We start from the raw sequence: 25984 nt of genomic DNA, 5'->3' as shown, positions 1-25984 counted from the left end.
GCCTTGTAAGTGTATGCAAACGTATAATCACAAGGAATGCCCTGCATCCGATCCAAACCTGTTAGACATCTACACTGTTTCTATGTGTATAAGTGGCACCCCTTCTAGAATTAACACTTATATGTGTATGGCAATTTATAAGTTAAAGTCCATTACCTGCATATGTCTTCCATAAATACCTACATACAGATATTGAAAGGTTTTTTTTAAATCTCTTATTTTAGAGTAATCCTTTGGAACTAAATTCCAAAGGATATAAAGCATATTCTAGCATATTGTACCTCAATTTACAGCTTGGAAAACTTATTTTAAGAATTTAACTCCTTCTGTTATGAAGTTGATTTAGGCTTTTTTTGTCGCCAGCCGCTGCGGTAACAGGTCCGACGCTCATAGAAACTATGAATGTCGGAGCTGTTACTGTCACAGCCGGCAATAAAAAAGCCTAATGCAGCTTCATAAAAATGGGGAGTGAGGAGGATAAGTTACTCATAAGCTCAGTTATAAAATTAATTGCAAATTCTTTATTACTGAAGGGATGATTATGATCACTGCGAGGGTCATACCAATGAATAGGGTCGCTAGGATATTGACTTAATAGAGCAGGTCAGTAGAGTTAAGGGGGCCAGTAGACTTATAAGGGTGGGTCAATGGTGTGGGCAGACTTGATGGGCTGTAGCCCTTATCTGCCATCATCTTTCTATGTTTCTATATTCATTATTTTATGCATTTATGTGTAGCAATTTTACCCCTCTTTTTATCAAGCTGCACTAGAGGATTTTAGTATGGGCTGGTGAGGTAAGTGCTCCAATGCTCATAGGAATTCCATGAACGTCAGAGCATTTACTGTGCCAGCTCATGCTAAAAACCTCTAGCACAGCTTGATAAAAGGGGCCCTTAGTAATATTTTAAATTGTTGTATGCCACTTAAAATGCCTAAGGCCCTCTTTTACTAAACTGCGGTAGAGGTTTCTACTGTGGCCCAAAGCACTACATTTTCCAACGCTTATGGGAATTCTATGAGCGTCAGAGTATTTAGTGCTACGAGCCATGGTAGAAACCTCTACCGTGGCTTAGAAAAAAAAGGGGTGGGGGTAAATTAGGGTAAATAAATTATAAATAAAATAAGCAATGTATCTTTAAAATTACATTTTACAACATCATTAGCTAAGGGGTCCTTTTAAGAAGGCACAGTAGGGGTTTAACACGCGGAATACCGCACATTAAACCGCCTGCTGCGCTAATCGCTAATGCCTCCATTGACGAGGCGTTAGTTTTTTGGCTTGCCTATGTGGTATGCAGCCTATGCCTGCTAGGAGTGTCCCCAGAACAGTGCACAGTTCAAAAGCAAACACTACACAAACAGCCCCATTTAAACCCCAAACTGAGACATTAGATGACTTTCCCTCTTTGACCTATAGAGGGAGTGGGAGAGCAGAAGTGCAGGTTTCCCATCCCCCACACAATCCTAGGTTAGTTCCCAGGAAATCTTTTCCACCTGAGGGTTTGGGGCATGGCTGCAGACTGTTATCCCAAAGAGCTGAGCTGTTAGAGAGACAGAATCAGAAGGAGCAGCTATAGCTAGAGGATAGGCAGTGGCGCTCAGGGCTGAGAGCTCTGAAAGGCAGTCCTCATGTGGAATGCATGGAGTTGACTGAAGCTGGAGCGGAACCGCCTCTCTGCATGCCTGAAGTTCCTCAGGACATGGAGCTGAGCCCAGAGCCAAATGCTGAGTTACAGAATGAAGTCCTGCCCATGGAAGTTTGCTGTTCTAGAAGCAAGAAGTTGATACTTCCTATCTGAGTAACTGAAACCTTGCTTTCCTAAGCTGCCTCCAAGTTGTTTTGGTAATTCTGTGGGAGCTGAAGAACTGTGAAAGACTTGTTTTGAATTTTGAATGTTTTTCTGTTTCCCCTGGGTGGGGGGAGGACTGTTCCAGTCCTAGGCAGTGGGGTTTGCCCCGCGTTCTCAGTGGTGGGATAGAGGGCCTACTGTTGGCAACATTATTACCACGCGGAGCACACTGCCTGGCCAGCACGTCAGCTGCTGGGAGGGTCAGTACCGTAGCACTGACTCAGGCTGAAGATATCAGCACCAGAGACTGTTTTTGTTTTTGGAGTTTTTCAAGTTATTGGACTATGAATTGGCTGGAGAGCCAGTCCCAGCTTTGAGAAAGATTTTGCCTTATATATTTGGAACTATATCTATCCAACATTAACTCAGAGTCTGTTTAGTTGTATATTTTGATTGTTTTTGAGACTATTCTTGATCAATGAACATCCTGACAAGTTATGTTTTTGTTTGAATTGATTAATATGGAAACAAGCAAGCTGGCTTGATTTATTTTGATTTCAAGAATAAACCCAGTGATTACCTGAAGAATACCTACCTGGTGAAGTGGTGTTTCCTTCTGTTGTCCTTCCCTTGTGCTGCCCACTGCGGCTCACAAGAGTTTTTCTTGTCCCGGTGTCCCAGGACCCATTGCCCTGAGGATGCCGGTGACACCGCGGGGGTTAGCGCGTGATGAAATGTCCGACGCGCTAACCCCCATAGCGCGCCTTGGTAAAAAGAGCCCTAAGTAAAGTAGGGCTGCATTTCAATTAAAATTTTAATTGTGAGTAATCACACAATTAAAAGATATGTTATCCCTCCCCAAGCTCCTTGAGACTCTGGGTAAGTCACTAAGGGCTCCTTTTACTAAGGTGTACTAGTGGTTTTAGCACGCTACAATATCGCATGTGCTACAATATCGCACTACAATATCGCACGTGCTAAACGCTAATGCCTCTATAGAGCTTGCGTTAGTATTTTTCATTTAGCGCATGGCTTGCTAAAAACGCTAGCGCACCTTAGTAAAAGGAGCCCAAAGCCTTCATTGCCCAGACTCACAAGGAGCTGCAGTGGGAAAAATAAACAAACAACATATCTTTAATCACCTGATTAATCACAATTACAAATTTTAATTGAAATACAGCCCCCAAACAATCAAAGAATATAAAGTAATGAAAAGATATGCAATAGAAAATACATATTGAAAAATTACAAATTAAAAGAATCTAAAACAGCAATCAGAATAGCTATAAACAACCTTAAAGTTTTCACAGCTTACTTCAGAAAAGCACGCCTAATATAAAATCTACCTTTGATGAATGGTGTAAGGAACTCGCTGCACCTTTTTCAAGCAGCAGCCTTACTGCTTCCACATCTCCAGTTTTAACAGCAAAGAAGAGAGGATGCATGGGCATATTTGAGGTGTTAGGGTTTGCACCTCGACGTAGAAGCAATTTGATTGTAGACCACTTTTGTTTCTCTCTAAATTCAATATCATATGTTTAAATTAGTCTCTATAGTTCTATTTATATTTGTGTACAAAAGTTTAGGCATCATTGACAAACTGTATATTTCACTGAATCACCAATTAAACAAAAAGCTGGAAATAACATCTGAAAAGCAGCAGTAGACAAAGCAAAACAATTCCCTGATAGTCACATATACTCTCAGAACCATCAGTGTATACTATTACCTGCAAGGCAAACTTTAAATACTAAAGTCTGGTTTTGTAGAATCATAATATGATCATGATTATAGAATTTATTTATCAAAATCTTGGAGGGAGGAGCCAACAGGCTGGAAACCTGAAAATTAATTGGCAGGGGCCTAAGGATGATGGTTAACATAGGGTGTCCAATAATCTTGTACCTTCTTTGAATGATCGGTGCCATTATCCAGATAGCATCACAATGGAGAAACAATCTATTCTGTACTACACAGAAGGAAGAAGTATTAAAGGGCGATACCAGAGACAAAGAAAACAAGTCAGGACTTTGTGGTCTCAATGGTAATTAGGCTGGAAAGAGACATTACTGTGCCAACTCCCCTTCCCTCCCCTCCCACTCTCCCGCCCCCCAGGAGGCATGATGAGCAAAAGTTACAACTGAGATATCAGACTGAAATGTGCATGATTAAGTTTGGGAGATGAGACCCATAGAACATTTTCAGAAACTGAAGCTGGGAAGTAACCATTCTGAGGTGCAATGGGTGCTACAGAAACATAAGATGCTCAATGGTGGTGTGGGATTTGTGAGTAAAGCAATTAAGGTGGGGATGCCCAGGGGATGTAAAAAAAAGAGACGAGGTGATTGTTGAATGTACATTGTTTGGGAGATATCAACAGAATGAAAAAAATGATCCTGGCATCCTGGGGAAAAAGTGTTAGCAAAGAAAAAAGTAGAGGACCTAAGGGTCATGGTGTTGTAGGACTATTCCTACTGCCACTTTAGGCCTTTGACCTAGTTTAGACCAAGATCTATTTTCTTCTTCTGAAGAGCATCTTGGAATTTTACAAGCTGTTATGTGTGCTCTCTCAAGATCATCTTTACCAGAGCTGGGCCCCTTGCTTCCAATGGAATGTGTGAAGGAGAGAAACTATATCTGCAGAACTTGAGCAATTCATGCCTGGTATCTTATCTTTATGGCATGATTTGTGGGTCCATCTGACACTGGCAAGCAGGCTTCATGATTCTGCTGTGTGATAAAAATATGCCCCTTCAGGATGGGCAATGATTGGTTCATAGGGAGGTCATTATTACTAAGCCATCTGGATTATTGTAACATTGTTTATCTTGCTAGTACCAAGAAAAATATAGCCAGATTGAGACTTATTCAGAATACTGCAGTGAGACTTATCTATGGTTTGAAGAAGTTAAACCATATAACCCCCCTTCTACCGTGAATTGCATTGGCTCCCTATGGAGGCTCGTATAATCTTTAAATTGGGTTGTATATATTATAAGGTCGCCTTTGGTCAGGCTCCACTTTATTTAGTCGATATATTCTCAATAGCTTCTCAAAGAAACAATAGAAGATCTCATGCCCTTTTCGTATTTCCCTTCATCAAGGATTGTTAAAGTAAGAAATATCACGATCACACTCTCTCATTTCAGGCATGTTTCTATGATAAGGACTTCCAACACTTGTTATTTACATCCCGTTCTTATGTACATTTCAGAAAACAATTGAAAACTTATCTTTTCTCAAAATTATTGGTTGACTAGATCCTCATGGTTCACTTCTTTTGTTATTATTTAACTTTTTGTAAACCACATTGAACTTTAAGGTTATGCAGTCTAGAAATCCAATTTTATTCTATGTTTTATGTTATGTTAGGTAGGAGAAGGGAGCACATCGGGCTAGATTCACTAAGCAAACCGATCATGTACCGATCAGTTTGTGACCCCTTAACGAGCAAAATTCCCTCCGGCCTGATTCACTTACCTCTCCTGCGATCCACTTCGAATCCATGCATGCAAATGAGGAGAAACGCATGCATTATTGGACAGCCCTTCGGGGGTCCCAGCCATGATGTGTACTGCTTTGGTACGTCTCGCTTGTAAGATACCTGGAGAGTTGCTAAAGATACCTGGAGAGTTGCTAAAGAAGGAGAAATTAGGCTCTTACCTGCTAATTTACTTTCTTTTAGTCTCTCCAGACTGGTATAGGACCCCCACCCTGTCTATTGTCGTGTTGTTCTTGTGGCTGTTGCATGTGCAGATTTTTGTTTTTCTACAGGATCTAGTATTTTTCTAGGGACGGGGAGAATTGAAGAACAGCGGCTGTGGCTTGGCTGGCTTAGCTGGCAAGCTGTGGAGACATTTTCTTGCTGGGATCTCTCCTTTGCATTTTTCAACAGCATTTGGGTATATTAGTTGTTACTCCTGTTCGGAGTTTTGTTTATTTCTGTTTCAAGTTCCTAGTTATGCTGGCTATTCGGCAGACTGATAGAAATAGGGAAAGGCACCTATTATGTACTATTCCACAGTTTTGTTTCCGTCTCCACCTTCTGGTTATGATGAGATATATACCCGCTTGTAAGATACCTAAACCGACCTGGAGAGGCTAAAAGAAAGTAAATTAGCAGGTAAGAACCTAATTTCTCCTTTCTATTTCTTTTATTAATAACTTTGCTCTGAGCATTACTACGCAGCCATTTTAAAAATTTCCCACAAGAGCAACTTACTGCCTCCTATTTAGGAGGTGTTAAGGACTCCCATGTTAAGGACAATCTAACCAGTTAGCATGGCGGTAATATGTATTCCAGTGCAATAGGTGAGATATTCTAAACAAGTGGGTTGTGTCCCTATGGCCAGGTGCCATCTGCAGTAGGAATCCAGTTTGGACTTTTCTCTGTGCCTCCTTTGTACTTCACTGGGCTCCTTAGTTCCACCTACAGTTTCGCTTCTGCAAGCGTGCCAGCTGGAGTGTACTTATTCTGCTCTCTCCTTTTTATTATTTTATTCAGTGTTTTTAGTCCTTTTCTTTTAGGATTCTTGTGCTCAGAGTGTTTCCTTAGCTCTGCTTGCATGGAGAACACACAGACTTCGGTCTGTAGTTGACAGGCCAATCCCAATGGGTACCTGTTAGCCAGCCTGCTTAGATTTCTTTGAAGCTTAACACAATGCTAAGGAAAAAATGTACTGCATTGTATTTGACTTAACTTCTTTCTAATATCTATTAAACAAGAGAGTCAACTCCACAAAACTTCAAAACTGCTCTAAACCAATAAATTAAACTAGTAGGGTGGGTGTATCATAGTACATCTGTTACTCAGATCATAGGATCTCTTATAACATAATGTTATACCAGATCCCAATCCTGGGGTCACAGGTTCTAATCACATATACACCCCCCCACATGCCTATCAAAATGCTAAACTCATTTGTGTTAAAAAATACTAATTTAAACTCCTTGTTTTCACATTATATTATTGATAGCAAAATCAGTATATTTAGAAGACCTTAATGTGTCCAATATTGGCAACATTTATCTTAAACGATTGACACGGATTCCAGCACTGGCAGAACTTTAACAACTCCCAATTCTTGCTACATACTGCTACTATATATATCCACAGAATTTTGTGCCAGATTATTTAATAAAATAACACCCACTTCAGAAAACGGTTTTACTGCAACTTTTGTCCAAATTCAATAATAGCTTAACACAATGCTAAGGACAAAATGTATTTGTATTTGACTTAACTTCTTTCTAATATCAATTAAACAAGCTCCTTTGAATTTACAGGCAGTCCCCAATTTCAGAATGCTCGATTTACGTCAAACTTGTACTTATGAACCGGGTTATTGCTGTCAGCCTAGAGGCTTATGGGAGATTATATCAATCTGGCTCTGGCATGGGAAGGCAGATAGACCCTTAGTGCAGGGAGACTGTGTTAAGTTTCCCTGATTGAATCATGACTAGCTAAAAGGTGTTAATGTCTGATTAAGAGGGTGCTTAGGACAATGGTGCACAGATCAAGCCAGAGACTTAATCCCATCACCATGCTTGCAGGTTTCTCACCCTCCTTTGTCAATTAAATTGACCATTGTCTCAAACAGTTTGCAAGTTCTAAACAGAAAGATACTGGGAGATACAATATTTTCTCTATTCAGAATAAGATTCCAAGGTATAAAAGCCTGCTCTCTGCTCTATCAAGTTATCTCTCTCTTTTTCTATGGAGCTATCAGGAGAGGGGTCTTGGCCCTCTCTCTCTCTTTCTATCTAGCTATCTCTTGGCTCTTGGCTTGGCACTCTGGCTCCCCCTCTCTCTGTCTATCCTTCCCTTTATCTATGGAACACGAAGCTTCCTAGAACTGCAAGCTTCTATGTCCCTCTTTGCCTCTGACCTCTGTAAGGCAGTGAGACTGCTTGCTCTCTGCTTAAGTGTAATGCTCTCTGCTTAATTGTAATGCTTATAAATATTACTTTTCTGTAAGACTATTTCTATAATATATTCTTTATGCAAAAACCTCTGGCTATGCTTCTGATTCTACTTCCTGGTGAGTCATCGGTGAGGGAACTGAACCTGGGACCAGCGTTTGTCAGGACGCCTTTCACTTAACCCCTCCAACCTAACATTGTGGGGGTGCGACCATCCTTACATTTTATTAAACTGACATTTTGGGGGCTTTGTCTCGGTCCTTCCTGATGATTTCATTTGGGTAAGTAGAATTTAAGTGTTTTTTTTATGCACTGTACAATAGGATTATGTATAGACAGAGTGATATAGAAATCAAAAGTCCTTGCAAAACCCTTAGATTGATTATACGTTAGACTGGATGACACACTGTTGAAAAGTTCCAGTAATATTGTGGGGTTTTATACTTGGTGAGATTTTATATATCAATTGACTTTCTATTTTGATTGATAGACAGAGTGAGATAGAAATCAAAAGTCCTTTTGGAACCCTTAAATTGTTTTAGACTGGATGACACAATTGTGAAAAGTTTCAGTAATATTTTGGGTTTTATATTTGGTGAGATTTTACTATCAAAAGTCTTTGTAGTGTTACCTGTGCCAGTTTGCATTGTATGATTTGCTATTATATGCTTGCTAGGGTGTTGCATATAAGAATATTTGAGCTGCTCTGAAGAAAAGCAGGGTTCAAAGTGAAAACAGTCACTCAATTAAGACACGCCACATCTGTATAACTTTTACTTTTTTTACCTTGTGCTTTTAATTCTATTTCTTGTCAGTCTCTGCCCTGGTGAAAGGCCCAGTGCACACTGGACTGGAACTGGCAGCTGACACCTCTGCTCTTCTAACAGACTTCTTATATTTGTTCCTGCTAAACTTCTGCCTGTAAATTTCAGGTAGTAACCAGTGTGGGCAAGTGTGGGCATAAGTGTATTATTTTATGCCAATGACTCTTGCCTAACACGCTTTACCTCGCTTTTCTACCTATTAACTAAAGTCTCCCTCCTTCATAAGTGGGAGCATTTCAATCTCAAAGGCTACACACAGACAGGGACATTTAGAAGCCCATTCTCTCTCATGAAATATATGAGCAAGGCCCACGAACCAAGGCAGACTTCTGCAGCCTCAAATATGAACCCTTTTGATTTTCAAGAACTCACAGATATTGTACACAAATATTTTGACAAGAAAGGGGGTCCATATGAGGGTAATTTTCCAGAACACACATGGCACGATATTCAGAAACAAATGGTTTCTCATTCTCAGGAGTTTAGAAAGAAAACAGATAAAAGAAAATGCCTTTTCATTCAAGGCCTCTGTAGAGGACTTATTAGCCTAAGACAAGATAATACTGACTTGAACACTCAGTGCCATCAGCTGTCCAAAGACTTAGATTAGGCACAAATTAATATATCCATGCTAAGAACCCAAATTGTTCAGGCCACAAATTCCTTTTTAACTGTAAATGAACAATTAGAAGAGGCCAAGGCAGAATTAAAGTATTTAAAGTCAAAATGTGCCTCACAGGGACAGGCTATTCTGCCGTCTGCACCTGTGCCACCATCACCATATAATCCATGTAGTCAGAAAACCGTTTTTGTAGCAGGTCAGAGAAAGGGTAAACTAGCTACAGATGTAGAACAGGAAGAAGAACCGACAAACGAAAGTGAGGAAAATTCATTACCAGGCCAGAGCAATACCAATAGTACCCCTAAAAGTGACACAGCTCCAGTAACTGTAGTGCTGCAGGGACATATGAAAGATAGTGACATTGAAAGAATAGTAGTGGAGAAAGTGGGCCCTATGCCTTTTAACATAAATGAATAGTGCAAATGGGCTACTGACATACTGATTCATTGGGGTCTAGGGAAATACAAAAGGAACAATGCAGATTTTGATAAGCTTATTCACCTAGCCCTGGGTCCACATTATTATAAATTTGGATCTCTTGTTCATCCATACCAATTTGTAAAGATGGGCATCGAACAACTATTTCGCTGCACCTCTTTGCAAGTACTTAGAACTCTTTCACCCCTGCCAAGTGATACACCAGAGCAGTTTGCATATAGAGTGTGGGTAATCAACGCGGTACTTAACGAACATGAACATTGGCCCATTTCCTCAGATTATGGCCAGAGAGAACATAAAGAATTCCTATTAGAATTATTATCTCCCGAGATTACTAAACACCTTCTGTTGTTCTCGGAGGACCCTAAAACTACGCCTTTTGACACTTTACTGCTCAGGATTGGGTCTGTGTGGAAGACCCTGCTAGCTCAAATTATTTCAGTCTCAGAAGCTAGAAGGTGGCGTGCTGAGGGAGCACCCCAATACAAGAACACACCACATACAGGAAATAGAGGGCATGGCAGAGGTAGTTACAGAAATTCCTCCACTTACATTCCTTTCCATGAGCTCAGAGCACAGACAGAAGCATTAGAGAAAGAGAAAAGGAAATGGGAACAGGATCGTCACACAATGCAGATAGAATTGGACAGAGTAAAAAGTGATTTGACAGCCAGGAAAAACAGTGCTAGTCCATAGGGATGTCCTGACTCTCTGTATCCGAATGCCAAGGTGACTCAGGCCTTCACAGCCCAGCCAGACTCCTTTCACTTACCTGTGGACTCACTTTTGGAGACACAGGATAAGGGAAAGAAGTCAGACTCAGAATTCAGCTTGAGGTATGTTGCACCTTTGATTTTGGACACTTCCGACAGCCCCAATGTTAATACTACCATAGAGGGTCAGGATAAATTAAAATTGATTGATACAAGGGCTAGAATCAGTTTTACAGATAGAGCGCCTCCTGCTGGAGATCATAAAAATATGGAAATTTTTGAGATTCAGGGTCTAAATGACAAAGCTTCAAAGTGTGTGTCTATCCCACAAAAGGAACTAATGAAAAACATTGTAGAAACTACTGCCAGCATGAGTGAGAATACAGGCAAAGAAATAGTTGAGGTGACTGGTCTTGCATTAGGTACAGGAATTCTAAATGCTTCTAAACCTTTGGTTCACCAGGTTATTCCTATGCAGTTAGCCACACAATGCTGCCTGCCAGTGCAGAAGCATGATCATAGTGTAACTCACTCAGAGGCTGCAGATCTTTCAGTTTGGGCACAAGATTGTGGGAAAAGGTACACAGAAATTTTGTTTGAGGGCAAAGATCCTGCACCACAAACACAGCAACCAGTACTTCCTCCAGCAACAGAACTGGTGCCTAAGATGGAGGAGAGAGGTCTGAGTGGACCTATCTCTTTAGCATTTGGCTCTCCAGCTTGGTCAGATGCTAAACCTGAGGGCTCTGTTAGGCTCACTATACACTCTCAGGCCCTAACTAAGACTTCAAAGCCCGTAGTACCAGTGGCAGCCTCTCACTCTGAAATGACTGTGACATTTAACCCTAAATGTGCATTTTTCTCTGTCCTAGACATGACTAATGATTTTCGGAATTTGCCCCTTGCCTCTGAATGCCAGGACACAACAGTGCAGACAAAAGAAGACAAATCTAGCCTGCACCTGACTTCTGCACCGCAGTGCCCACTCCTCCGAGTGCAGTGGGACCCAGGTGGCAGACATGTGGTCCAGGTCGGCCTGAATGGAACATGGACAAAGTTTGCTCTAAGTGACCTTGAGGTTGCTGCTAATTTAAAATGTTTTTTTTCTTTTTCTTAGCAGCGGATATATACATAGCCATCCCAGACCAATTTTGGCACAAAGATATTTCTAATGTTTTCCAAGGTTCCTCTTTATCACTGCAGAGATAGAGACGTTCCAAAGAAGATATTAGCTTTGTGCCTTTTCTGAATATGAGGTGTTTATAATCATTACAATTAAGTATAGAGTATTACACTTAAATAGAGAGCCCAGCAGTTCCCCTGCCTTACAGAGTCCAGAAGGAATTGAGTGTGAAGTTTCAGGGAAAGGCAGAGAGAGAGAGAGGGGGATGGGGTGATGTTTCGTGTTCCATAGATAAAGAGAAGGATAGACAGAGAGATAGAGAGAGCTCAAGAGAGAACCAGAGTGCCAAGCCAAGAGCCAAGAGATAGCTAGATAAAAAGAGAGAGAGAGGGCCAAGACCCCTCTCCTGATAGCTTGATAGGAAAAGAGACACACCTCTTGATAGAGCCGAGAGCAGGCTTTTATACCTTGGAATCTTATTTTGAATAGAGAAAATATTGTATCTCCCAGTATCTTTCTGTTTAGAATTTGTAAATTGTTTGAGACAATGGTTAATTTAATTAACAAAGGAGGGTGTAATACCTGCAAGCATGGTGATGGGATTAGGTCTCTGGCTTCTTTGTTTCTTGATCTGTGCACTTGGACCTAAGCACCCTCTTAATCAGACATTAACACCTTTTAGCTAGTCATGATTCAATCAGGGAAACTTAACACAGTCACCCTGCACTAAGGGTCTATCTGCCTTCCCATGCCAGAGCCAGATTGATATAATCTCCCATAAGCCTCTAGGCTGACATCTCCCATAATTTTTTTATTTTTATTTTTATTCTTTGAAATGAGTGAGTTACACAGTGTAGCATGCTAATGCAGAAGCATGATCGTAGTGTAACTCACTCATTTCAAAGAATAAAAATAAAAATAAAAAAATTATGGGAGATGTCAGCCTAGAGGCTTATGGGAGATTATATCAATCTGGCTCTGGCATGGGAAGGCAGATAGACCCTTAGTGCAGGGAGACTGTGTTAAGTTTCCCTGATTGAATCATGACTAGCTAAAAGGTGTTAATGTCTGATTAAGAGGGTGCTTAGGTCCAAGTGCACAGATCAAGAAACAAAGAAGCCAGAGACCTAATCCCATTACCATGCTTGCAGGTATTACACCCTCCTTTGTTAATTAAATTAACCATTGTCTCAAATAGTTTACAAATTCTAAACAGAAAGATACTGGGAGATACAATATTTTCTCTATTCAGAATAAGATTCCAAGGTATAAAAGCCTGCTCTCGGCTCTATCAAGAGGTGTGTCTCTTTTCCTATCAAGCTATCAGGAGAGGGGTCTTGGCCCTCTCTCTCTCTTTTTATCTAGCTATTTCTTGGCTCTTGGCTTGGCACTCTGGTTCTCTCTTGAGCTCTCTCTATCTCTCTGTCTATCCTTCTCTTTATCTATGGAACACGAAACATCACCCCATCCCCCTCTCTCTCTCTCTGCCTTTCCCTGAAACTTCACACTCAATTCCTTCTGGACTCTGTAAGGCAGGGGAACTGCTGGGCTCTCTATTTAAGTGTAATACTCTCTACTTAATTGTAATGATTATAAATATTGCTTTTATGTAAGACTATTTCTATAATATATTCTTTATGCAAAAACCTCTGGCTATGCCTCTGATTCTACTTCCTGGTGAGTCATCGGTGAGGGAACTGAACCTGGGACCAGCGTTTGTCAGGACGCCTTTCACTTAACCCCTCCAACCTAACATTGTGGGGGTGCGACTATCCTTACATTTTATTAAACTGACAATTGCCTCTCCCTCCTTGTGCCAATGTGCCCCTTCTTTCTCCCTTCATGTCCAATGCGACCCTCCTCTTCTCTTCCATGTCACAATGCATCCCTCATCATCCCCCTCTGTTCCACATCCCAAATTTGTTCCTCCCGCGGTGTTTACCTCCTCTGGCTATTCCCTCCTTCCAGCCGCACTTGGCAAAGCCATGAGCAGTGGCTTCTGCATGCGGTCTGCTGGTCTTCGCAAAGCCGTGATTTGTGGCTCGTGCATTCAACATGCAGAGGGATGGCTTCTGGGTCAGTGGATTTCGTTCAGAAGCCACTTCTCATGGCTTTGCCAACAGAAGTGCAGCTGAGAGAAGGGAGTCAGCCAGAGGAGGTAAATGTGGGAGGCACAAATTTGGGATGCGGAACAGAGGAGGATGACAAGGGACTTGGAAGGGAGAAGGAGGGTCACATTGGGACAGGAAGGGAGGAAGAGGGACTGCGTTGGCATAGGAAGGGAGAAGTAGGGTTGTGTTGGCATACAGAAGGAAGGGAGGGAGCACAAACTTTGGGCAAAGGATGGAAGGGAAAATGACAGGAGGGAGGGAGCATGAACATGGGAATGGAGTGAGGGAGGGGAACATGAACTTGGGACATAGGATGGAAAAATGGAAGAAGTGAGGGAAAGATGCTAAGGTGAGGAGGGAATAGAAAGAGAACATTGGGTGTCTGAGTGAGAGGGAAAGAGATGGTGCACAGGGGAAAATGAAGAAAGCAGGTGAATTGTTGGGCATAGGGAGGGAGAGGCATGATGTACAGATGCATGGGGAAGAGAGTTGAGAGGGAGAAATGTTTGATGTGTTGGTGGAGAGGGAACAGTTTTTTCTTTCTATTTAAACTACAGTACTTTATTTTGAGGACTTTTTCTTTAATGTTTAATGTTTTTAGAGACTGCACTGTACAGGATCCAAGTTACATAAAAATTCAACTTATAAACGGTTTAAAAAAACAGAACTTATTCTTAACCTGGGACTGCCTGTACTGATTTTGCTATCATTAATATGGGAGTTGTTGAAGTTCTGCCAGCGCTGGAATTAATGTCAACCGTTTAAGATAAGTGTTGCCAATATTGGGCACATTGTGGTCCTTTGAATGTACTGGGAAAACAAGGTATTTAAATTAATATTTTTTGACACAAACAAGTTCAGATTTTTGATAGGAGTGTGTGCAGTACCGCCAGGTGGAGGTTGTCCTCCAGAGGCTTTTTGATACAGCTGCTTTAGGCATTATGGCTGCTTCAGCAGCGTCCTTTGTTACTTGTACCTGTTTGTCTCGGCTGCGCACTCTGGAGTTTGAGGCTGTGGATCTTCATCCTCAACTTCTTTTGGCTTCTTATGTGAGTACTGGCTAAGGCATACACCATTTCTGCTCACAGGATGCTCTAGATATACCAATGAGTTGATGATTCCACTTACCAGCTCCTTTGGCTAAACTTCCCTTTAAGGAGCAGTTTCTGTTTGGCAAGGACCTAGATGGCCTCATGTATTCTGTGGTGGAGCATTACCCTAAGTCGCTGCCTGATAAGAGACCCAGAACCTCTAGCAGTTTTGGACGTTCTACTTTTTCATGGCTTCATACGATATCTCCTGTATAAGATTGCCACATCTCAGAGATTTTCCCAGAGCTTCCAGCAGTGGTACTCTGGCTGCAGGCGAACTCAGCAATCTGCATCCCATTCTGCACAAAAAGGCACAATGATGCCAGGCCAAGGTATGCCCCTCTACAGATAGGGGTAGACTCTCAGTTTTCCTGCTGGTCTGGGCCCACATTTCATCTGCCCAGTGGGTCTTAGACATTCTTCAATCAGTCTTCAAATTGGAGTTGCCTGGCCTCTGTCGGCTTGATTTGTAAATTCTCCCTCAGGTCGACCAGCCACAGTGCTTAAGGTGCAAGTCACTGTACAACGCTTGCTGGATATTCAAGCTATAGAGCCGGGACTGCTCGATCTCTTGGGCTCAGGCAGGTACTCTATATACTTCATCATGCCAAAGAAAGGCTCTGACAGTTGGAGGCCTGTTCTGGATCAATGCGGCTCTCATGATTCCAAATGATGATTCTGCCTGTAGTTTGCTACCAAATGGGTATGTTGCCAGTTTATTTTCAGAGTTCCTTTTATAAGAAATTAAATAGTATTTTTACTAAATTTATTTGGCTGGGTAAAACTGCGAGAATTGCTTTAGTATCTTTACAAAAAACAATTGTGGTGGGTAGGGTAAATTTCCTGAATTTTTATAGGTATCATCAGGCCTTTATACTGCATCAGGGTATGTATTGGATCCTTCCTAAAGTCTTGGAACATCTCTCGGATTGGCTTTACTTAGAATGGCAATTCATTTCCCCATTGCGATTGTGTCATGTTTTAAGTATCAAGTTACCTAGGATTTATAAGGACAACAGAATTTTATTCTCCACATGGCAAACATTAAAATTTATTAATAACCTAATACCTATTCTGATTTATCAATCTACGTGTCATTTCTTGTGGTTGAACTCCAAGATACAAATTGGCGAGTCTAAGATCCTCTGGAAGCACTGGCTTGCCGGGCCTGTTCTTCCAGACAGATTTGCTGGGGCATCAAGCAGTCAAGTGGTATAAATTAATATCTGAATTTTTGAATAAAAAAACAAAAACTAGTCTAAAAGACACTTGGAGCATTGAGACAAAGCAGCAGATTTCTGCTACTCAATGGCTATGGATTTGGACATGGTTTTTTTGTTGCATAGAAGTTTTTGGACCCCTGTTAGATTACAAAAATTAGATAGTTCTAAGTCAAATAGATGCTGGCATTGTCATCTCGATATAGGGACACTGGATCATCTGCTCTTCTTTTGTCCCTTGATACTTAACTTTTGGCAATCCATTTGGGGTTCAAATAAATAGAATACTGGAAGTTCCATTGGCATTGACGTATGACATAGTGCTGTTTGGTACGTTATTGAGGGCCAAGAGTCCAATAACTCCATATAATAATAGACTACTTCTCATCATGATGGGAATTGCCATACAGCTTATTTGGAAAAATTGGGACATGTTAAACTATAATTTTTGGTGGGAATCCTTGTGCCAAACTTATAAATTTGAACATATGAGTGCAATACAATTGAGACATTATAAGAAATTTAAGGAGGTTTGGGACCCATTGACAAAATTTTGTAAAGATTGATTATTAGTTTTGCCCATTGATTATACACATCCAGGAGGAGTAGGGGAAGGGGGAATATGTACTTAATTCAGTTTTAAATTGTAATTTATTTATCTTGGTCATTTGTATTGTTTTTATGCTGTATGAAAGGGGGGGGAAGGGATATGTACTTATTATATTAATTGATGGAATCAAGTGCTATTTATTTTGCTGATAAATTGTTGTACTTGATGTTGGTTATTAAAATGAATAAATATATATATATTTTTTTAAAGGGTGGTAGATGCATGGAGCACTCTCCCAGAAGAGGTGGTGGAGACAGAGACTATCGGCCTCTTTTACAAAGCCGCGCTAGCAGCTGCGTTGCGCTAATGGCCCCGAAGCCCATAGAGATTTAAAGGGCTTCAGGCTGTTGCCCCATGGCTTTGTAAAAGAGGCTGTATGTCTAAATTCAGAAGAGCCTGGGCAAGTGGCAAGTGGGATCTCTCAGAGAGAGAAAGAGATAATAGTTACTGTAGATGGGCAGACTAGATGGGCCATTTGGCCTTTATCTGTCATCATGTTTCTATGTCCTTCTCCAGGATTTTCTTCCATGAACACAGAAGTATTTATTTAGCATATTTGCTTTTTCCTCATCACTCTCCATATGGCGGTTCATAGATTTCTTCAATCTTGCAACTCCATTTTTTGTCTTCCTTCTTTCACTAATATACCTGAAAAAAATGTGTCTCCTTTTTTATATTTCTAGCTCTTTGGCCTGTGCTTTCGCCAAATGTAGCTCTCTTTTGTACTCCTCTTCTTGAGTATTTTTATATTTCACGAATGCCAACTCTTTTGCCTTTATTTTCTCTGCCACTAGTTTGGAGAACCATATCGGTTTCCTTTTTCTCTTGTTTTTATTTTCCTCACATAAAGGTCTGTAGCCATTTTTATTGCTCCTTTCAGCTTGGACCACTGTTTTTCCACTTCCCTTATGTCCTCCCATCCTTTTAGCTCTTTCTTCAGAAACTCCCCCATGCTACTAAACTCCACTCATTTGAAATCCAGGACTGTGTGGCTGCCTTCCACTTTAGCTGATATAGCAAACCAAACCATTTGATGATCAGTACCACACAGGTGGGCACCCACTCAGACATGAGATACTTTCCCCATTTGTGAGCACCAAATCCAGTATCATTTTTTCCCTTGGTTCTGTCACCATTTGTCTGAGCAGAGCCCCTTGAAGGGCAAATACTATCTGCCTACTAGTTTCCAGTTACGTAGATGGAACTTTCCAGTCTGCATCTGACAGGTTGAAATCACCCAGCAACAGCACCTCTCCTTTCTTCCCCAGCTTATGGATATCTGCAACAAGATCTTTATCTAATTGTAGTGATTGCGTCAGAGGTCTGTAGATAGAAGTTCCATCTTATCTTTTGAAAGCTACCTAAATCACTTCTTTCCCTAGGCCCACTGTATTTCAGTCACTTGGATATCGGTCTTTACATAGAGAGCTACTCCTTCACCTTTTTGACCATCTCTGTCCTTCCTAAAAAGATTATATCTTTATTGCCTCTTTTAAGGTATGTTTGGATTGGTGTCTTGCTGAAATATCCAGCTTTTTTCAGTTTCAGTTTTTTCACTGTGAGAGATTAACTTCTCAGTTAATGTTGATATTTAGCTGAATCCATTCTTCATTTCACCAAAAGCATTGGAAATGTCCTCTGAGTCAGTGGCATAGTAAGGGGGGATGGGGGTAGATTGGCCCAGGCACCATCATAGAGGGGGCACCGGTACCTCTCTGCTCCCCCCCACCCCCATGCCATGTTTGCACTCTCCTCTATAAATCTTTACCAGTGTGAGTAGCTTCTCTGACCTGCTGCTCATGTCGGCCTGGCTCCCCTCTGAAATCACTTGCTGGTTGCAGGGCAGCCTCTTCCTTCCTTCCCTTCAGTACGAGCCCCGCTTTAAACCCATGGGCTCGTACTGGAGGGAAGGCAGCAGAGCCAGGGGGAGCAGAGAGGACATGTCAGGCAGGCATTCAGGGCAGGCAAACCCAGGGGTACAGGACAGCGAGAGCCAGGGCAGGCAGATCAGGGCTACAGGAGGCGTTCAGGGCTGCAGGAGATCAGCGCTGACAGGGCAGAGAGCAGGGCTTCAATAGAACAGGAGAGTCAGAAGGACATTTTCGACTGCTCCCCAGCAGACGCTTCTTCCGTTGATCAGCCAGCAATAAATATTTTTCATTTTCTCTCATCGTATCTTCCAGCGTTTTTTTAATCCAAATACCTAAATATTTTATACCTTCTTCCTTCCAAAGAAAAGGGAATGAGTCAAATAATCCTTTTGGACAGTGTACATTTAGCGGAAGAACCTCTAATTTACTCCAATTTATTTTATATCCAGAAAATTTGCCAAATCAGACTATCAAATCTAGTAAATGCGGAATGGTAGAGTCAGGATTCTTCAAATGAAGCAAGATGTCATCTGCATAAGCAGAGACCTTATATTCCTGACCTGCATAAGGAATACCCTGAATCTCTTTTGCCTGTTGAATAGCCAATAGCAAGGGTTCCAAAACAATATCAAAAAGCAAAGGAGATAATGGACACCCTTGTCTAACTCCCCTCTCCAGATGAAATCGTTCTGAAAAAGTATTATTAATATATAATCTGACAGAAGGGGAACTATACAAGGTTTGAATCATTTGAATAAAACCAGATCCTATACCAAACCAATCCATTGCTTGATACATGAAGGTCCATTCTACACAATCAAAGGCCTTCTCTGCATCCAAAGACACAGAGAAGGCTGGATCATCCATGGCTTTCGTTAGATTTAACATGTGAAAAGCCAGTCTGGTGTTGTTAGAAGAATGTCTCTGAGCAACAAAATCCGTTTGGTGCATACCGATAATATAAGGGAGAGCCTTGGCCAAGTGTAAAGCCAATAACTTAGCCAGGAGTTTCCCATCAACATTAATCAAAGAAATAGGCCTGTAATTTGAAACCAATGTGGGATCTTTATTTGGCTTCGGCAAAACAATAGTTAAAGATTCTGCCATAGTACCTGAAATGCAACCTTTAATTAGTTGTGACTGATATAAATTTAAAAGATGAGGTAATAGGGTAATTTGGAATGATTTGTAAAACTCCACAGTAAATCCATCATCACCAGGAGCGGATCCAACTCTAAGGGACTTCAAAGCTGTTTGAAGCTCTTTAAGTGATACAGGCGCTTCAAGATTTCCTTTTATATGCTTGGGAATTTTTGGTCCCTGAATTCATTTTAAAAACTCTGACCCTTCAATTTCTTTGAATAAAGCTCAGAAGAATACAAAGCTTTGTAATATTTTAGAAACTGATTTAAAATATTTCCAATTTGAGAATGAGTTTCACCCTTCTCATCTGTAATAGCCACAATCTTTACTTTACTTTTTTTGGCTTTAAGATAATTAGCCAATAATCTTCCTGCTTTATTCGAGTTTCCATAATACAGAGTCTGTTGAGAAAACAAATCTTTCCTAGCCAGTTAAGAGGAAATCTCATTGTATTTATATTTAGCCTTGGCATTGTCCGACAGAACCCCGACTGGCTTGCCCGTCAAGAAGGAGAGAAGGGCTAACAGCACCAGATGGACGGCTCTGGTCTCCAGAACACTGATCAACCAGGACACCTCCTCCGTGGACCAGGTGCCCTGAGCTGAGTGACCTAGATACTGAGCTCCACAACCGAGAAGACTAGCATCCATGAGAAGCACCGTCCACTGTGGTTGATCCAGACTCATCCCTTGAACAAGATGGGAGGTCTGGATTCCACCAACGAAGACTGCAGCGCGCCAAGCCCCGCAGAGGAACAGGGCGATACAAACTGTGCTTCTGGGGCGACCACCTCCAAAGCAGAGCATACTGAAGAGGATGCATGTGGGCCCGTGCCCACCTCACAATGTCTAGAGAAGCTGCCATCGACCCCCAAGACTTGGAGGAAATCCTGCACCTCAGGACACCGGGACACCATAAGTAGGCAAATCTGAGATTGCAATTTGCTTACCCGGACCTGTGGGATGAAGACCTTCCCCAAGGAGGTGTCGAACAGAACCCCAAGGTATTCCAGACACTAAGATGGGGCCAACCGACTTTTGGAAAGGTTGACTACCCATCCCAGCGACTGCAGAAACTGCACCACCCGAGCTGTGACCCGGGTGCTCTCCTGAAACGACTTCGCCGGAATCAACCAGTCGTCCAGGTAGGGATGCACCAGAATGCCCTCTGTCCGCAAGGCCACCGCTATGACCACCATAACTTTGGTGAACGTCAGGGGAGCCGTGGCCAGACCAAAAGGAAGCACACAGAATGGATAGTGCTGATCCAAGAGCACAAAGGGAAGGAACTGCTGATGTGAGGCCCAAATTGGAACATGCGAATAGGCCTCTGTCAGATTGAGAGAAGTCAGATACTCCCGGCTGAACTGACAGAATGACAGACTGCAGTGTCTCCATGTGAAAAGAGGGAATTTTGAGAGGCCTGTTGACCCCCTTTAAATCTAAGATGGGCTAAAAGGTCCCCTCCTTCTTGGGCACCACAAAGTAAATTGAGTACCTGCCGGTGCCACGCTCCTGAGGGGGTACCGGAACAACCGCTTTGAGATCTAGCAAGCATTGAAAGGCCTGCATCTTCCATGCCACAGAGAGCGGGCAAACTCCACAGCATATCCATCGTGCACCACCTCCAGAACCCAATGATTGGATGTGATCGCAGCCCATTTGGGAAAAAACTTGCGCAGCCGGACACCCACCGGAACCAGAGGGTGCACCGGCAAGGAGCAATGGGCAGGATGGGCAACAGGGGAGCTGGTGGAGGGATTCCCAGCCCCCCAACGGGCCCCCCGAAAGGACTGCATGCGCTGATAAAAAAACAATCCCAGGAAAACCCCAAAGCTGGAAAAGTAGCAGCCCCATGCCCAGGGCGGTATCTGTGGAACTCCCGCAGACGCCCCCGGGCAGAGCCATCCTGAACTGCCAGGAGGGCACGGTCCTCAGGCATGCGGGGCACTTTAGAGTCTGTCAGAGTCTGAACCAACTTATCCAAACCCTCTCCAAATAAAAAAGACCCCCGAAATGGAAATTTAGTGAGCTTAGTTTTGGATGCGGCATCTGCCGACCAAGTGCAAAGCCACAAGGTACAACATGTGGCCACTCCAAAAGCCATAGACTTATCAGACATTCGCACCAAGTCATAAAGGGCGTCTGAGAGGAACAAGACAGCCATCTCAACCTTTGCCACCTCCTGATCCACCAAGGACCAGTCATCAGACTCACAATCCAGGACACGCTCGGCCCATCGAAAAACGTCGTGAGCCATGACCCCCCTCCCCCCCTAAATAGCTACCTGGACCCCCAAGGCACAGACATCAAAATTCTGTTTAAGAATGGTTTCCAACTTACGCTCCTCAGAGTCCCATAAGGCAGAACCGCTCTCAACAAGCACGTTATGCCACTTAGCTATTGCTGAGACCACCGTGTCCACCACTGGTGACTTCAAAGTAGTCCTATCCCCCTCTGGGATAGGATACAAACGAGCCATGGCATAGTCCACTGGCCAGGACGATATCTTGAATATCCTGATGCATAGGAAAAGAGCGGGAAGCAGCGCAGATCCCTCTAAGAAAAGAGTCCCTTACACACAGGGTCTCCAGTTGCGCCTCTTCGAAACGCAGCACCAAGGAGACCTGATGAATCATGAATGGCAGCTCATCCCTCTGAAAAAGGCGCACCACGGACGCCTCTTTGCCAGAAAGCGAGAAACCCGATGCCCTGCCACTAGTGGCCATCTCCACAAGAGGATCCTGGAAATCCTCAAAAGGGTCCAGGTCCTCATCCAGGCCGACACACTCCTCTGACCACAAATTCTCATCCCAAGCCACCCTCGGGCGCTTGGACGAGGGAGAAGGAAGAGGGGACGTCAAAGGTGTAGAGAGAGACAAAGCAAAGGGTGTGTGGAGGGACCCATCCCCGGAACCCCCCTAGGTGCACGTGGGACCCCCAGCCACCTGAAAATAGGTTCTGCACAAAGCAAAAATCAAATCAGGGGAAAAATCCCCGGGGGTCCCATGGGACCCAGCAGAAACCTGCCCCTGTTTATCCAATACAGGGGGAAGATCACCTGAGGTTGCAGACAAAATGGAGGGGCGTGTCTATAAATATGGCGAAGTTCCTGCCAAAAATAACCCCTCCAGGGCCTGTAGTGGCTGGGAAGCCTGAACTGTCCCAGCCGCTAAAGCAGGCAAGCCGGCATCAGTTGTTAAAGAAACAGCTGAGAAGAAGTCCCCAGTCAAATTGGTGGTGAGGGAATCCTTTTTACCCTCACCGTCGGTGGCTGAGGAAATCTCTCCGTTGGCGGTGGGGAAAGACCAGGCTTCCCTACTGCTCCATGCCGACTCGCAAGGCACTAGCGCCGGGGAGCCTTGGACGCCTGTAGCTGCTGCCGATGAGGCTCCTCCACCGCACCGGCCTGTACACCACCTGCACAGTCCGGCCACGAGTGTCTCACATCTGGAGCACAATGAGCACTTTTCCCCTGCAAAGTGCTCATTGCTCCACAAGCGACCTAGCTAAGAAAAGTGCTGGTTAGATGAAAAAATAGTAAAATACAACAAATTTAAAGGGAAAGCAACCCTTCATACCGGTACTACCTCAGGAATTTTTTATTTTTTTTTTACAGAACAAATTCCACTGGCTCTCAAAGCAGTATGCCTTGCTTGACTTAGGGGGCAAGGCTTACTGCTGAGGCACCCCTAAAAAAAATGTTGGGGAGGTGGAGGAAAGGGAGAAGGAACCCAGTATGAGACTCGCCAGGTTTGACAGCCCCGAGGTCAGACGGACCTCCAAACAGGGCCCACCCAAGCTCAATAAGGCACAAAAATGGGGACTAGGATCCCTAAACAAATTCCAATAGCCCTACCTATGGGTACAGCTCCTCACATCTGCTGAGACTTAAAGAAGACTGATAGGAATAGCAAAAGGCACCTATTATGTACTATTCCACAGTTTTGTTTCAGTCTCCACCTGCTGGTCATGATGAGATATATACCCGCTTGTAAGATACCTATATCGATCTGGAGAGTTGCTAAAGAAAAAGCCCTTTTTCATAGCTGTGCAAGAAGTGAGTTTAAATCATGAGAATGGTTTACTTAATGACACGCTAAGTCAATTTCTTAGTGCAGCTTAGTAAAAAGACCCCTTTGTGACTTATGGCTCATGTCTTCTCCATCTGTTGACTGAAAGCAACTTGTTTACACATTCAATTATTCTGCAGATTAAAAAGTAGAAGACTAAGGGGCTTATAATCAAAAGAAAAAAAGTCTAAAAAGTGGCCTAAATGGCTACTTGGAAGATCAAAAAGCCTGATTGTCCAAGTACCCATAATCAAAGCTAGTTTTAGACGTATTTAAAACCAGATTAGGCCTTTCCCCTGCCTCTAAATGCACAGAGAGAAAAGAGGCGTTTTCAGAGGAGGGGAAAGGGTGGAAGGTGGGCTGACCTAGACCTAGGCATGCAGCAGGTATAACCAAAACATTTGACAGGTTGCCTAGTCGGCACTTATACGTTTTGACTTAGACCAAGTCAAAACAGGTATAAGTGCCAAAAAAGGGGCTGCTGAGCTGATCGTGGCTGCGGCGATCAGCTCAGCGGCCCCAGCAACCTGCCTATCCCCTACAGCAATGATCGTGGCAGGAGAGATGGCTCATCTCCCCTGCCGCGATCCCCCCTTCCCCCCCCGACAATGATCAGGGCAAGAGGGAGCCCAAGCCCACTTGCCCCGGCCGCACCCCGACTCCCCGATTACATTCGGGGCAAGAGGGAGCCCAAGCCCTCTTGCCCCAGCGGCACCCCCACTCCCCAATTACGTTCGGGGCAGGAGGGAGCCCAAGCCCTCCTGCCTAGGCACCCCCGAACTCCCCGACGACATCAGGGCAGGAGGGAGCCTAAGCCCTCTTGCCCCGGCTGCACCCCGTCTCCCAGATTACATTTGGGGCAGGAGAGAGCCCAAGCCGTCCTGCCCTGGGCACCCCTGAACTCCCCGACAATATTGAGGCAGGAGGGAGCCCAAGTCCTCATGCCCCACGATCCATCCCCAACCCCCCTGATTATGATTGGGGCAGGAGGGAGCCAAAGCCCTCCTGCTCCACGCCCCCCTCTCCCCCCCCCGATTACGATCAGGCCAGGAGGGAGCCCAAGCCCTACTGGCCTCTCGCCCCCCACCCCCTACAAGATCAGGCAGGAGGGAGCCCAACCCCTCCTGCCCAGGCGGACCCCCTACCCCCAAAAGGGGACTTAAGACTTTTTTTTTATTATGCTCCTCTAAGCATATATTCCCTAATCATAACATGGATGCAGTCATCATTTCTTTATAGAATAAATAGACTTTAGACAGTACAAGTATAGTCAAAGAATCAGCCCTATTCCATAGAGAAGAGGTATCTGATCTGAGTAAAGAAGAAAAAACATTTCTCAGGTTTATCTACGTAATGAAGCTCCAGCTTTCACAGTTGTGATGGTATTACTTACTGTGCTTCTGATAGTGTCATTTTTTCTCCTGTTCCTTCATCTGCGCTAATTTCAAGTGGCTGATCTGTTGCTGGTATATGACTGAAGTAATCTACAGTCTTCTCCAATCCAACGTCACAAATGTTCATATCAAAGCCAAAAGTATTATTGTCTAAATCAAATGAACTTGGCTTGAAACTGATCTTGGACTTATCTCCTAAGCTCACAAGATCAATGTCATACTCAGATTTAGGAGAAAGTTTTATTTCACCTGAACTCTCTGGAACTGCAGGACTAAGGATACTTAGGTCAACATTTAATTTCAAATTCTTTGGCGATACGGACAGGTCAGAATGGAGTTCAGTAACTTGAAAAACCTGCTCTTTTGTTTTAATTATGTCATCTTGTGGGATAGCTTCTATTTTAATTTGTTCATCTCTTAAAGTAGAATCTTCACCATCCATTACCTGTTCATGTTAAAAAAAAAAATACAGTGAACAAAGAAAAATGTCATTACCGCTTGTCCAGGTATTCAGAGTTTCTACATGAATGCTTCTCTATGGCTTCTACTCGGGACCTGTTAGCAGCAAAACACATTGCCTTCCTATCAGTGAATCATAATCCTGATAATTCCTTAATTTCCTAACAAATCTGTAGCAGCAATCTCTCCTACATCACTCAATCTGAGAACTAAGCCTAGCATCCCATCTCTGCATTTCCCTATTGAACCATGTTGATGCACAATTCTTCCTCTATTCAGACAATTAGGGCTTTTTGTTTTATTCACCAGTAGGCTGCAAATTGGTGTCAGTTGCTCAATTATCTTGCACTATGGTCTGAAACCCTATTGCCTTCTCATTATATCCCCCAAGCAACTTGCCTCAATTTGAGCTTATTTCCTCTCAAGGGAGCAAGCAATCACTTCCTTTTGCCTCCTATGCTTGCTCCCTTGAGAGGTTCAAACTGCAGATAAGACAGTGCTTTCAGGTCCATCAGCAAATCCCACTAGGATACCAGTTAGAGAGCTGATCGGGAACGGGGAAGAAGGGAATCCCGCAGGA

The 25984-nt window shown here is 43.2% G+C and overlaps 1 protein-coding gene across 6 annotated transcripts in view; it reads right to left on the bottom strand.

The window, feature by feature from the left end:
• ANKMY1 (ankyrin repeat and MYND domain containing 1) overlaps positions 1-25984 on the bottom strand; it is a 283242-nt gene that overhangs the window by 155255 nt on the left and 102003 nt on the right. For all 6 annotated transcript variants that reach the window (XM_033959160.1, XM_033959159.1, XM_033959163.1 and 3 more), the window contains 2 exons: positions 24945-25390; positions 3138-3309 (listed from right to left, as the gene is read on the bottom strand). In XM_033959160.1, coding sequence (XP_033815051.1) covers positions 3138-3309; positions 24945-25390 — 618 coding nt within the window. The remainder of the gene's footprint in view (positions 1-3137; positions 3310-24944; positions 25391-25984) is intronic.

The sequence above is a fragment of the Geotrypetes seraphini genome, chromosome 9 (genome assembly GCF_902459505.1).
Source record: "Geotrypetes seraphini chromosome 9, aGeoSer1.1, whole genome shotgun sequence".
NCBI classification, from domain to species: Eukaryota; Metazoa; Chordata; class Amphibia; order Gymnophiona; family Dermophiidae; genus Geotrypetes; species Geotrypetes seraphini.
Note: the sequence above shows the minus strand (reverse complement) of the source record. Positions and strands in the feature narration are given on the sequence as shown.